Here is a 15,327-nt window from a genome sequence, read left to right as displayed (position 1 = left end):
ATTCCCAACTTGTTATTGCTTTCACATGAATTATTTCAAAATCTAATTACTCAAGTTGCTCTTTTGATATCAATCATAAACTAAAAGCCTAGCACGTATATTTGTCCGTTTACTTATGATTTATGCCTTCTTCGTGAGACAGTTTCGGTGCCTGACCCTGGAGTGAGAGCCATGCAAAAGAAGTGCTGCACTTGTGGGGTGGCAGCTGCCTTGCAGGCTGGTGCCCACTGGGGGAGTTCCCTGCACAGGGCCTTGCTCAGCCCAGCATGAAACCTCGCCAGAGGACATCCAGAGCCAACCACTGTCCCTTGGGTTTATGAGTTAGCATGAAGGTGTTAGTTGCTAACATCGCTGGTTCATTATAGATCTTTATCCTTCCTGGAAACTTTTCTGTTAAAGATTAAATGTTGGCAGTGTAAGGGTATTAGATGCTCTTGGAGAAGGAAGAGAATCCCCTTGGTTGACCATTAACTTCGTAGCAGCCCACGTGTTATGATCATAAATTTTAAAATGAGTTCATAATCAGCTGGGTGTTTTCCCCAAAGATCCTGAAAGTTCATCTGTAAGTTGATGCCAAATCTGTTGAATAACTTAGCTTATTCGACCCACAGGAAGCCCTTAGACCCCACGGCAGAATTCCGGATGAGTGATAGCCGTGGGCACCTTGCGCCCCATGAAGAGTGGGACGCTGGCCCTGGGAGGAGAAGGTCTCCTGGAGTCCTGTGTCTGCACGGAGGCTCGGGGTTGGGAAGCCAAGGAAAGAGCTTCCTTTGTAACTCTATACGGCAAAAGCCAGAACGTGGTTTTTATGTACACAGAGTCGCTACTAAAACCACAGGCTCCCTAACCCCATGGATAACGGAAAAGGCAGTAACCACCCAGCTCTTGTGATGGTGCTCCGTGCTGTGTGGGCTCACTGTGTGTGTGCCAGGAAGGCTCCCGGCTCCAGGCGCTCGAGTCATGAGCCTGGCTGTTTCACACACACGGGCAGGAAGCTGTACGCATGTGGGAAGCGTGCTTTATCTTTTTATAACACTTGACATTCAGGATCTCCCTTTTCAAAAGTCTCAAACAGAATCGTTATTCTGGTAGAGGAGGAGTTTGCTTTAGATAGGTGCAGGTGACGCAGAGGTGTGCGTGTGACTCAAAGTCGCCACCCCCAGAGCTCTCACCTCAGCTCTGACCAGAGCGCTGGTGAGTGGACAGAGCGCGTGTCACAGAGAGCTCGAGCCGGAAGTCTGTCTGGGCCTCAGAGTGGTTTTCTTCTGAGTTTCAGAATTCTTAGTAACAGCTCAAATTAGAACTTTGACACAATCCAGTCAAATCATTCTGTGTTCAAACACTAAGGCAAGGGCCAGGATTTAGCTCAGTGGTTCTGCCGCTTGCCTTGCAAGCACAAGGACCTGAGTTTGATCCCTGGTACCAAAAACAAAAACAAATACTAAGGCAAGGGGTAGATCGGAATGTGTTTTTACTGAATGAAGTGCCACTGACACTGTTTCCCCTGGGGCCCATCTGTGTGTCCTGCACACCTCAGGCCCCCATGTTTTAAACTGTCCCTTGCCGGATTTTGTGATGCTCATGTCGCTGGGAGGAAAGCACAGGCACTGCCTCGGTGTAGGCCAGAGAGGAACTCGGCTCCTCCATCTTCTGCCACAGGTTGGGGCAGAGCAGCTAGGCCTCGGACGTGGAGGCCCAGTGTGCATGCTGAGCTCGCAGACCTCCGCAGGCCAGGGTCGGTCTGCCTGGTGACAGGCCTAGACAGCTCAGCCATCCTTCCCACACAGGGCACGTTCTAGGCCCTACACAGAACTGCTTCCCCCTCCCGAAGTGAAGGGGACCAAAGGCTCTCAGAGAAAGGGTGCTTTAGGGAGAGTGTGGGTTGCTTGTTTCTCCTTTGTGCTTTCTGTAAAACACAGCAGAAGCACGTCCGTGCTCGTCCATGGTGTTCCTACGGCACGGGTTTCCAAGCTGACTTTTTCATTTGCTGTTGTCCCGAGCCCTGAGGTGATTCTCATGCCTCTCTAGCCCTCTGCTGGACCAGAGTATTAGAAATGACCAACACGAAGAACACAGCTGGCCTAGAACTTTAACCGGAAGCACCAGGGGTGTGTTCTAGGGCACCAGAACAGAGCTGGCCCGTGAGCAGGAGACGCGCCTGGATTCCAAGCTTGGTCTCACCAGTTACTAGGTACATGGCCCTGGACACACTAACCACTCAGTTTTCTCCTCTGTAAAACCAAAGTGTAAGCACACTGCAGGATTCTGGAGCGCAGCCAGTGAGACACTAGAACGATTAGCACAGCGTGATGCAGGGTAAGCCTTAATACATTCATTTGTCCACCAAGGCAATGTTCTCAGTTTCCAGTGTGTGCAGGTATTTTCTACGGGAAGTGAATAATGTGTAGTCTCGCTTCTAGGAAATTCACATTCCTTGAGGGGGGTGTGGAAAAGAGATTATAAGCCAGGATATCAACATGGCACCAAATAATGTCGGTCACCATGTGTGTGCTGAAGGCCATGGTTGGGTGCAGGACATCAGAGAGAGACAGTCTGCAGCTCTGCAGAGGGGACACTGGCGCAGAGATGCAAGCACTTCTGCCAGGGTCTCAATCAGACTTGCGGACCGGACAGCCAACACCTAACTAAACTTTTTTTTTTTTTTGGTACCAGGGATCAAACTCAGGACCTTGTGCTTGTGAGGCACATGGCAGAACCACTGAGCTAAATCCCCAGCCCTCACTTAAACTTTTATTAAGCACCTTAGTAGATGTCCTTGAAAAACTATAGCCATCAGTTTCACTGTTTAAAAATTAGAAATATAATACTTTACTAATATATCCCCATTTTAAAACATTCGAGTTGCAACCTTTCACAGGTGTACTGTGTAAGACTCACTGTCAGATCACAAACAGATCTGACTTACAAACATTCTCCTGGAACAGAACTCGCTTGTAAGTCAGAGACTATCCATATAGAGCTGATATTTGTAGCTGCATGAGCATGTATTTGTAGCATTATTTTACAGCACATGATTACTGCTTTCACGCCTCCTCAGTTATTATTTAGCGTCTAAACTCCTGGGCTTGACTTCCAGACATGGCTGCATGCATCTGCCTGCTCCAGTGAGGGTGGAGAAGCTGCTTCCTCTCCTGGGGATGGGGCGGCAGAGGCAGCCACAGGGCTAGTGGCATGCGGACTCGGGACAGATGAGGCCCTGCGGGTGTTTCTCTGCCACCTGCATAGGTGAAACCTCAAGTTGCTCCTTTCTCCTCAGAAACCACACCTGCTGCTACTGTGCAGCAAGAGCACAAAATGCCCCACACAGACTGAAGCATGAAGAACCCCTTACACAGGTCAAAGTGCTTTCAGAAATGCTCCAGGGTCTTTGAACAAAGACATGGTTCTGCTGACATGCAAAGAAAACTTAACCTGTTCTGCAGGGCAATAAGACAGCTAGGTACCCTGTGTCATTGACACCTTAATCTATTGTCTTTATTATCTATGATCTTTTGACATAGATAAGCCTATAAATGTGGTGGTGACATATAAGATCTTGTCAAGGTAGTGTAAACAAAACTAAGAGCTTTGCTTGCAGTAGGAAAATCACCAGCCCTCATTCCCTCTGAGCTTCTGGAGTTTCATTGGAATTAAATGAAATAATAAGGTCTGTGTATGTTTGACACATCAGAAGGCAGATCTGTCTGTGTAGTCTCCATCCCAAAGGCTTCCATAACTGCCTGTCACGCAGGGCTGAGGATAAAACGCACAGCCCTCCAAGTGTGCTGTCGTGGTGATGCTGCCTGCTGGGGCCATCGTGGACTGCTCTGTGTCTCTGCCTCTCCCCTCTTCATTCATCACCCATTTTGCCATGGCTTGCAGCCTCTCTCTCCAGAGCAGCTGTCCTACTAAACTTATGGTAGGCCTCCCCGCGATTTGGTTTGGGTGGCACATCACCAGCCCTTTTTCCTTTTTTTTTTTTTTTGGAGACAAAATATTACTAAACTGCTAAATTGCCCAGGCTGGACTTAAATTTAGAATTGTCCTGCCTCAGCCTCCCAGAGTGCTAGATTACAGACATTTGCCATGATGCTAGCTTGGCCTCCGTGTTGTGAAACTACATTTACTTCTTTCTCTCCAGATCCTTCTCTGTCCTGTAATCTCACAAGCAAAGCAAACTCATGTAAAGAGCAGGTATCATTTCCTGGCCTACGGGCCAAACATAGTCTGCCCCGCACCCCAATATACCTCTGAAGTTGCTTGTAGAGATAATTACAGAGTTTCAGTTTCTAGCTTTAAATCATTTTATCCTAATTTTAACTTAATACAGTTTAAGGTGGAAAATACCTCCCAAAAACAACTACTGTTAAATTTTATTTCAGATTTTTTTAAACTGATATATTTTTTACAAAAATCATATTATGCAACAGGTGAATGTTTGTATTTACTTGTTGCTTAACAAGTTAAATGCTATAAAAGGTTGTACTAATCTCATTTTCTTTAGTTGTAAAATTTATTAGTAGGGATTAGTAGTAGTTGTAAAATTAATCAGGGATATGGGTCATTTTTAGAAGCTTGATTACATTTGCATTCTTCTTTTATACATATTTAAGAATACTAAGATCAATTACCAAAGAGCTATCAATTACATTATTATCCATTATTGTAAAATACTATTTTATTCATTCACCTAAGTACTGTTAAGAGAATAGTAATATACTTTTTAAGTAACACAGACATTAGGAAATGAACTAATGCTGAGACAACAAAATTATAATTATATATCGACTTTGCCACAAAGAACTATTTAGAATACCTAATCATGATAAGATGGTGTTCTTTACTGAAATTACCTGTGTATAGACTATGACACCATCTTCATGGGTTGAAATAATTGTTTTAGAACTACTTTGAATTTAATGCATTCCTTGGAGCTAAATTCTTTGTGTCCTCTTTCAGTTTTCAATACATACATAGCTAAAGCTGCACATATGATGAAAATCTTTGAATCCCAGCCCATATATTTTCCCCAGAGGAGGGTTTCTTTTGTTTGGTCATGTTAATAAAAACCAGCACAGCTCATGTTTACCATGTAAAGCAGTCAAATTGCAGATAATTCAAGTGCGTAAGTTAACACCAAGATTTAGTACCTAGGAAAATGACAGCTCTGTGTCAGTGGGCTGAATGTGGGAAGGATTACATGAGCAGCTGAGTATAAACGGGCACCTTGACTGGAAGATGTCTTGGTGAAGCTCATCAGGAACTTTCCGGGAGGAAGAAGGGCCTGGATTTGTTGTACCTTCCTCATCACAAACTATTACAGTGAAGGGATTTGTCTTCTTTTTCATCAGTCCATGTTTACAGTCCATGGTGATTATGTTCATTGCGGGAGTCGGCACAGGCATGTAACACGTCTCAGTTCTTCTCCATCTCCTTCCTCTCACGCCTCTCCATCTGTCTCTTGGCGCCTTCCAACTTACAAAAGACCTATCTCCCTGTTTCCCATCATCTGTCTTTCATTTTGCACTTTCCATTATGTACATTTTGGGTCTTACGTAGGAGAAACCTCGTGATGTTTAAGCTTGTGCATCACATCTATTTCACTGACTGCAATGGTCTGTTTCATATGTGAAGCAGCACAGTTTTGGCTGAAAGGACTCTGGGATAAACAGATGATACATTCTTACACCCTGTAGAATAGTGTTTAAAATGAAAGAGTTTTTAAATTTTTAGAAAAAACTCAAAATAATAAGTACAATCAAATGATACCAATAATTACAGTAAATATAAATGGACTAAAAATTCTAATTAAAAAGCAGAGATTGACAATTGACAGACCAGATGAAAAAGAAAGACCCAAATGTGATTATCCTCAGAAACATAACCTTAAATACAAAGACAGAGATAGGCCAAAAGTACATAGGGTCATGGTACTGTCCAGAGAGTTAGGTGTAATAAGGGGTGGTATCTGTATTTGAATTTCGTATTTTTATTAAAAAGAATTCCGGGTAAAAGTTAAATTTAAAATTATGTAAGTTTCTAGGAGCCATTTTTAGATTATATGAACAATGATTAAATTAAAATTATATATTTGTGCCTGGTAGCATATGCCTATAACTCCAGCACTCTGGAAGGCAAGAAGATGCGAAGTAGGAGCCCAAACTGGGCAGTTCAGTGCTTAGTAAGACCCTGTCTGTAAATTTTTAAAAAAGGGCTGCTGATGCTGGGATCGAGCCCAGTACCAATATATAATTTATTTGTTATTTTTATAACATTTTTATATATCATACGGTTTTTATTGAAATCTGAGCAGATTGGGATAGCATTTTCTTTCTAAGTTATGACTAATATGGTTCAAGTACAGTGCCTGATAAATACTAAAGTCACCGTCAGAGACTCATATCAAATTGAGGCTATTGTAGAGACTCATACCTATAATCCCAGCTACTCAGGAAGCAGAGGCAGGAGGATTGCAAGGCCACTGGGAAACTTAGCAAAATCCTATCTCAAAAATAAAATTTTAGGGTCAGGGATTTGGCTCAGTTGTTCTGCCACCTGCCTCACAAGCGCAAGGGCCTGAGTTCGATCCCCAGTACAAAAAAAAAGAGTCAAAAATAAAATTTTAAAAGGGGCTTGGGATGTAGCTCAGTGTTAGTGTGCTTGCTTCGCATACTTGAAGGCCTGGGTTCAGTCCCTAGTACTGAAAAGAATTTTAGGCTCTCTCCAGTTGGAAGGCCCACAGGTATGCTGCATACTGAAGTAATGCTGGTTTATTCACGCATTCTTTGTACCCTGACTCCATTCGTCATGTACCCACTAGGCAGGTGCCAAGCACAGTGATAAACGGGAGGTACATCGCTTGGCACCTCACTGCCCTCCTCAAATACAAACTGGAGAGGATGTTTTAAACTGGACTAGAGTGAGTGTGCACTTATCCTAGAATATGGTAACAGTGACTGCACATCGCAGCCCACCCATCTCATTCTGCTTGGGATTCCTGCTAGTGCTAGCAAACAGAAACAGAGTGCAACTACAGCTATAATTTTGTATGTTCTAGCAGCCAATTAAAAAGTATAAGAAAAGTGTGGGTTAAATTGGGTAACATATTTGATCTACTTTAATATCTATAATATTGTTTCAATAAATCATATTTCTTAATTTTATTAATTTATTGCCTTGCTGGAGATCAAACCCAGAACCTTGCATATCCCAGGCAAGTGCTGTACCACTGAGCTATAACCCCAGCCCCAGTGCTTTTTAAATGGCTAAAGAAACCTTTTTCATTCTTCCTCTTGCCTGGAGTCTTCAGCTGTCAGTGTGCCTTTCACACAGCAGCACCTCTGTACTGCGGTGCACCTTGGCTGCATGTAGCTGGTGGCTGACTGGGCAGTGCCGGCTTGTGTGGACCAGCCCCCACTCAGCTGTGGACTTTTGCAAGTGACAAGTGGACTCCAGGGAGATTCTAGGAAAGTGGTGGCATTTCTGATGTTAAGGGAAAACCTCTGTGTCCAGAATAGGAAAGAACTCCCACCATGCCATTGCTAGAAACATCAGGATGTGTGGTCAAGATGAACATAATTCTCTTGAGGCTCAAACCTCTCCACCAGTTTTCATTCCAGAGAGTCCCAGATTTTATTATGTTTGGAGACAGACCTGTACAGCTAGTGTGAAAAGTATCCAAGTGGTCCTTGAGAAATTGTAAACCTTCCCAGGGTTCAGGAAGAATAATAAGAGCTCCATTTGTCAATAAATATTTATTGGATGAAAGATGTAATGAGCCAGTGGGCCGCATGTCAGCTCTCTGAGACACAAAATACTTTTAGCTCTAGGTTAATGAGCCCCTGCTCATTTGCATGCTTGTCTTCTATTTAATATTCATTTGCCTCTTAACAAAAGAATACCTCTTCCTGACTAAGGTCAGTATTCCCATCAGGCTGTAAATCCCCATATTTTCAAGAAGATGACTTCACATAGGTAGGCTGGCGTAGGATACTTCACCATGTGCAGAGAACTGTGTTTCAGATTCCGTGTCGTGATACCTCATCAGGATTGGATCGCAGCTCAGACCTGGAGAGGAAGAGTTGGAACCAGCCTGGACTTCGTCTCTGTCTTAACACAGATGTTATAGGCTCATCCTTGAGGGGAAAGACCACCCCGTCCCCTTCAGCAGAAGCAGCTGGGAAGCAGGACGCTGGGCCCTGCTGAGGCCCAGTCTCGTGAGGGGTGTTTGGGGTGAACATATGTGCTGAGCATGGGGAGCGTCACCCCGACGTGAAGCCACCTCTGTCATAATGGAAGATCGACGCCTAAGTAGGCCTCGCTCCCAGAGGAAATGCTGTGTCCCGTACTTGCTTCCCTTGTTCTCTGCCTTTGCTCCATATTTCACTGTGTACAGTAATTTCCCTTAAAGTAAATTTTCATCATTTAGCCCATAAAATGCATTATGCTTCCTTGACCTGTAGGTTATGAATGATGGATTTAACTAGGGTAAGCTGTATTTAGCATGAATGAGCTAATGTCTAAAATCAAACTGACTAGGACCTAGATCATATTTGTGTGCTTTTCCCCCAGTGTAGTCTCTGTAATGTCTGCGACCATGTCAGGAAAGCTGCTCTTTGTCCCTTCTCTTTTCCTATGAGATCATTCTAAGTGTACTTTAATTCAATCACCATCCTGCAGAAAGCTGTTGATCCAGACACAAGTATTGAGCCTGCACATGTGAGTCTGAGGTAGGGCTTGCCTGGTAGGAGGTCCTAACTCTGTATGCAGTGGTAAGGCGCAGGCACAGAGCCTCGTGTTAAAATGAGAATCGGGCTCGGTGAGAGGCGGACCAGCTGCCTGAGGAGGTCAGACCATGCGTTGTGTGCCTATGAGATGGAGCTGGTTGTGCAGGACCCAAGCGAGTGCAGCACCTGGGCCTTCTGGGCCCAACCTGTGCTCTTCCTGCTAAGCCCAGCTTTCTCCCAGAGCTGGGCCCTCCGAAGCACATGGGCCCCTCTTCTTTCTTCAACACCTTCCTGTAGCAAGTTGTAAGGGGTGATACACTTCCTTTACAGGCCCTTAGGCACATTTAATTCACTCTAGCAGTAACTACATAGGCACCAACTCTAAAAGATGCCAAAAGCAATGTGCTGCTGATTTATTGCTACATCTATTAAGGCTCCAGAGAGAATCTAACTCCCTAGATTTTAAATACAGTTGAGATATTATGACAATGTTTCCTGATTTAATCCCTCCATATATTAGATGAAATGATTTTAGTACCTGTTGTCACTTCATTTGTGCCGTCTCCTATCACTCTTATCCCTTTATTCATTCAGAATAAAGTACCACAAGTCATTAATGTAGCACTTGGAGATAGGGGGCTATGTTTTTATGGCTTCAGTATGAAATCATACTTAGGATGCCTCAGCCTTTACTGGAATAGGGGGCAAAAAAAGATAAAAACCATACTCGTCTCCTGTGAACCTCTTAATAACATTACTGGATGTTTGCAAATGAGGGAACAGGATATTAAGAGTCTTGTCCTGGTCAGTCTACAAGTACTTACCAGAGCCAGCACACCCTGGTCTTCAACTTGGAATGCGAGGCTCTTTGTCCTCTTAACTCGAACCTGCTGGGGCTTCTGTTACAACCATTCCCTGATGGTTTGCAGTGAAAGGCGTGCTTACCAACCTGGAAACAAAACCAAAGCTGTCAGCGTCCCTGTCACTTCAGCGTCAGTGTTTCCGTTCATCACTTAACAGTCGCTGTTTGGTGCTCTCTTACAGAAGGCAGCAGGCTGCTACAGCAGAGACTGTCCCTAGATGGGAACCCCCGATCTATCCACGGAGCCGCAGAGAGGTCAGATGGCCCACAGTGGGCAGCCGAGCAGCCTTGGAGCCCGGGCAAGCCCAAGGCAAAGACTTCTCCTGTTAAGCCCAGTGCCCCTGCAGCTCATCCTGAGATGAAACCAGATGAGCTGGCAAAGAAAAGAGGTAAAGTGATTTCTTTTGCATGACTCATTCCACATGTGCTGTAAGCACAGAGAAGTGCAACATGACAAAACTTGCTGCGAGACACTGCTGAGCACTGAGAGATGCACCTGAAACTGCACTTCTGGCTGACTCGCCTGGATTGAAAGGCAGGTGCAGTCCTCCATGTCAGCCAGAGCCTTGAGTATTTCAGAGTCGTTCTGCCCCTTGTCCCACCCTTCTGCTGTGGCTCCCTTTGTGGTGTGATGAAAGTGCTCTCCCACCCTGTCTCTACTACCTAAGTGTTCATACAAGAGCCCTTTGGGAATGGGACTAGTGTTTCCAGAGACACAGGTTCTTGACCTGCATGGTGTGGGGACAAGTCCAGAGCTCTGTGTCTTCCTCAGAGGTTTTCTTCCCCTGTGAACCCAGATCCGTGTCTGAACTTCCAGACCACATAACCCTGGGAGAGAATTTCACATCAGACACACTGTGCTCTTTATTTCTGAGCTGTGATACTTGGCCATAGCTAGACTTAAATTGTAGAGACTAGGATGTTTCCTTTCTGGTTCCCAGAAGATTCATTTCTTTTCTTCTCACTCAGCCTAACTGTATCTGAGGTCCTTGACTTTGGTTCTCCCTCTCTCTTCTAAGGAGCAGGGCCTGTTTGCCACCCCTTTCTTAGGCCCCAGAGCCAGTGTTGGGGAATCAGGTGAGATTGGCACCAATGGCTGCTGCCCTCACAGGCCTGGCCCAGCTGCCTGTGGGCACCAATGCTCCATCCTGTGTCTCACTTGTACCTTGCCCAAGCCCTGTGCCACTTTCCTCTCCAGCGCTCTACTGGCTTCTAACTCCACAGTTGCGTTCATCAAGACAGCCAACAGCACAACAGTCTCAAGACACCAGGTCTGTGACAGAACACAGACCCGAGCTCCTGGAGAGCAGAGGACACAGGTGTGCCCACGCAGCAGCCAGAGACCCAGCAGTGGGCCCCTACTCTGGACAGAACTTTTCCCACCAAAAAACAAAAAATGAATTTCTGTTTTCAGTGTGTTAGTTGCTTTGTTTTGTTGTTTGGCACACAAAGGATAAAGTACTCAAGGTAACACCTTTTTTTTCTTGACATCAATTTTAGGCCCAAATATTGAGAAATCAGTGAAGGACTTGCAACGCTGCACTGTTTCCCTCACCAGATACCGAGTCATGATCAAGGAAGAAGTGGACAGCTCCGTGAAGAAGATCAAGGCGGCCTTCGCTGAGTTGCACAACTGGTGAGTAGGAAGCCTGAGCATGTAAATCTGAATTGCTGCGCCATTCCTGCAGTTTGTAAAAGCATCAGATGGAAAACATTATTTAATGCAGAAATATTGCAGAACAACTCTCCTGCAGATTTTCTAGAGGTCTGCAGGCAGAAACATAGATCTTGAGAATAAAAAAGAGAAGAGTATATGAATAAGAAGAAACCTTATACACATAACTCATTGGAGCTTAAAGTTGGCCCAAAAGCTATAAAGGAAATAGAATAAAACCTCCAAAATAATATATCGATAAATTCTAGAAGCCTAATAATGTGAATGCTACTAAAAAAACAAAATATTTCCAGCATTGTTGTCATACAATCTGAAAACTCCTTTAACGAAAACAAATATCTTGATGTCAGCTAGTGGTGGAACCCTGCTTTGCTGTCTGTAAGAGCAGAATTATGGTAGGAAATGGTGTGTGGTGTGGTCCTCCCCTGCCCCGCCTGCAACTGACTTGGAGGGAGGAGCCCTGCGTATTTGCTTATGGCGACAACTGGAATGAAGTACTTGTCAGTGTAGGTTATCAGTAGAGAACTTACCATGGATCAGTTGGGACTTTGCAGTTTCAAGTGACAGAAACCCGAGTCATACTGGCTAAAGACGCAAGAACTGATTAGCAGACCTGCCTTCTGTGAGACAAATTCAGTTCTAAACCCAGATGTTGTTATGAGGACCCCTCCCCCTTTCCCCTTCCCGCTCTGCTCCTCAGTATTCCCAGTCTCCCGAGTCTGCTTATGCCTGAGCTCATTCTTGGGGAGACCTCCCCAGGGGATGGCAAAGATGGTGCCTGGGGCCCCTGAGAGTGGAGAGGACCTGTTTCCTGTGGGCCCAGCTGGACTCCGCGGCTTCTCCCCACTGGCAGGACTGGGCCGCCTGTGTATCTGCACTGGTCACTTAGCAGGAGGGACAGGCTGCTCACTCACAGGCCACCATCACGTGTGTGAGCAGAATCAGGACTCATCCCACCGAAACACCCTAGAACTGAGAGTTGCTGAGCCCTGGTTTGCTTTCCAGAGGGAAATGAAGGTGTTGGAGAAGGAAAGCATGCACCCACAGTGTGCACCTTCTTGGCCTCCTGTGAGCCTCTGAAGTAATCACATCTTCTGCATGTTTTCCTGTTCCAAGTCCTTGCTTTGACACCGATGTGCTTTTTAGCAGAAACTGTGGGATTGTTTGAAATCGGGGATTCAGCTCCCCACTGACTTAATCTAAAATTCATCAGTGTTAAGCCATTTGCCACGTGTGATAGCGTATGGGAGCCATCGGAGACTTGGAAACAGACTGTCTGCTTCCTCGGAGTCCGATCCTCTGAGGGCAAGGCCTGGGCCGGCACCGTCTGAGGTGGAAAGCAGGTGGGACACTGGGAAGGCGGTGAGCAGGGGCTCACGGAGCCACTGCCCGCCTGCCCATCTGAAGGCGCGAGCTAGCGGCGCAGAGCCGTGCACTGCGTCCCCCACTGGGTGGTGTGCCAGAGGAAGCGTCCACAGAGTGACTTTGTGCAGCTGACCAGGGGACGAGACCCCCAGGCCCTCTCCCCAGCTGCTCCACGTCCTCTTGCTGCATTCCACCTCTTAATCAAATGGACAGCACGAGGTTCTGAGACATTTGAGATTACTGCAGATCCTTGGACGGCCCCCTCCTCGCGGCCGGGGGAGCCAGGGCCCTTGGAAGCAGTGTGTTTCCTCCCCATAGCTCCCCATCAGCTTACACTGATAGCAGCCCTGCTGCTGAGTCACCTGGGTAATGAAGGGACACTCTCCTTCCACACTGCAAAGACAGCGCTAAGCACAGCCGTTCTCTCTGTGCAGTGGCTACAAAAGGAGTCAACACCAGCAATTGTTTTCTGATCTAAAATGTTTTCTGACCTGATGATCCCACAGTAATTGCATAAGCATTAACTTAAAAAATAAAACCAAAGTACTTTTTTAAGTGTCATTTACATGTGTTTCTGCCAAATGGAAAACTTTGCTTCTGGTCCAAGAAGGCCTCCAGCCCTGCCCACGTGGTGATGTGCTAAAACAAAGCCTCTCTCTCGTTTTCTAAGGGGAGGGAAGGATGCCTTTTAGGAAGTGTGGTGCTCTTACAGAGTGTCAGCTTGTAGCACTGAGGAAGGCAGCCTGGAAGTGCTTTGAAAAGCTTTCCTATTTATTGATGGTTAAACCGCACGTGCTAGGCCTGAGAGAGCTGCAGACGTGGTGCTGGGAAGGAAGCTCAGCATCACATCAGAGAGCTGGGTGGGAGGTGTGGGCCAAGCCCTTGGATTCCCGGAAAGAGTGCTGTCCAGAGCAGGTTCTGCCTGTGCCCCGCAGTGGCGTGGATGTTGCAGTCCCCTCTCAGGGCCTCCTCCACTCCCACTGTGAGCTGCTGCTCTCAACCCCCAGTGCCTCTGTAGGCATCGTCACGGGAGAAATGTGAGACATTCATTGCTACCAAAGGCCAGCTTGAGGGCATGAGTCCTGCCTGGCTAAATCCCCCACAAAATCTGCTAGAATTCCCGGAACGAAGGTTTCAAGGAGCAGGGAAGCCAGGTGAGCAGTCAGGCTGTGAACGTCACTGAAGGAAACCACTAAGTAGCTAACATACAAAGTCTGCGTGGCATTCAACCAGAATACATGGCAGAGGGCCAAATGACCACAGCATAGAGCCTTTTCACCCTCCCAGAGCAACTGGAGATTTGGGAGGGCAACAGAGACAACACGGCACTCTACTGTACATCTGAATGGAAAATAAACTTGGCAGCGGGAGCATGAAAAGTCACATCAGGAACTAACGTGAAACAGCTGGTTTCCTTTCTGTGCATTTGGTCTCCTACCACAACTGGAAAATACTCACCCTTTGGAATCGTAGCTGCCAGATTTAATTGCTTTGTGTGCAGACTGGGCTAACCTCTCATCACAAATCAGTGTCTGTGGGTCCAAGTGGACTGTGAAGGTGTAAAGTGAGCAATACAACATTACATTTTAAAAAATCGAGGAAGGATAATAATACTTGATATTTCTGCCATATGCCAGGGAGAAAGTATTCCAAAATAGAGCTGTCAGAATTCTGTTAGGTGCTGTTGTCAGTGCAGCATCTAATTGAGAGCTCCTGAGGCAAGCGGAAGCCGGGCTGCAGCCAGTGGCCAGCGCGCATGGGTGCAGCGGGACTGCGGGTGACGGGACGAAGAGGACAAGGAACACTGCACTTTCACGTAGGAAAGGGAAGCCAGTCAACGCACATCTTGTAGAAAAGGCCAAGACTGCCCCTCTACCTACTGCTTTTCCTGCCGTGGTGCCGGGTCTGACTCAGGCAGAATGTGGAAGTAGGTCAGGACGTCAGCTCCCCCGCCTGCACCCTTGCCTGCTTCCCCTTCTGTGCCTGCTCTTCCTTCATCTTTTCCTCCTCCCCAGCAGAGAGGAGTGAGCCACACGGGACAGGGACTTGCGACGCTGTCCCCATGTCCCTTTGCTTATGTAACTGACGGCCTCTTGCTTCTGCTGACCATGGGCCCTCCCTCCGGATGTGACGCATGTGCGTGTTAGCAAAGCTCTATGGAGGAGGCTCCCCGGCCAGAAGAAGAGCTCACGTGGGAATTTCAAGCTGAAGATATGGCTGTTTTGAGATAAGTTTATCTTCTTCCAGCATCCTTCAGATCCCTCTCACCTGCTGCTTACAGCTCTGTTGGTCGCCGAGCAAACAAACACCACAAAATCAGGGTGGCCGCTGGCCCCGCACACAGGCAGATTTCATCTCTGTGGCCTTTCAATATTCCGTCCTTTCTCTCGGATGTGCGTGTGAGGGCCTCTTAAAGAGGAAGTTGCCACAGTTTGTAATAGCTAAATCTTGGAAACAACCTATTTGCCCATCCGTTGGAAACTGGATAAAGAAGATGTGGTTTTTCTATAAAAGCATATAACTCTCAGCCATAAAGAGCGAGAGAATAGATTCATTCATAGGAAAATGGATACATATTGAAGATATACTCCTAAGTGAAATAAATAAGTCCCACATGTGTAAATACCAAATAGTTTCCCTGGTGTGAATATTCTGCAACAATGCATAAGATTCTAATAAGATTACTGACATTTAGAAAT

The 15,327-nt window shown here is 46.2% G+C and overlaps 1 protein-coding gene across 3 annotated transcripts in view; it reads left to right on the top strand.

Annotated features, from left to right (window-relative positions):
• Positions 1–15,327, top strand: part of Spats2l (spermatogenesis associated serine rich 2 like) — a 123,140-nt gene that overhangs the window by 78,162 nt on the left and 29,651 nt on the right. For all 3 annotated transcript variants that reach the window (XM_010617587.2, XM_010617590.3, XM_010617588.3), the window contains exons 6-7: positions 9,771–9,977; positions 11,089–11,224. In XM_010617587.2, the coding sequence (XP_010615889.1) occupies positions 9,771–9,977; positions 11,089–11,224 (343 nt within the window). The remainder of the gene's footprint in view (positions 1–9,770; positions 9,978–11,088; positions 11,225–15,327) is intronic.

Source organism: Fukomys damarensis, unplaced genomic scaffold (assembly GCF_012274545.1).
Source record: "Fukomys damarensis isolate Sample0158 unplaced genomic scaffold, DMR_v1.0_HiC HiC_scaffold_26, whole genome shotgun sequence".
Lineage (NCBI taxonomy): Eukaryota > Metazoa > Chordata > Mammalia > Rodentia > Bathyergidae > Fukomys > Fukomys damarensis.
The sequence above is the reverse complement of the archived record's forward strand: the minus strand, read 5'-3'. Positions and strand labels throughout refer to the sequence as shown.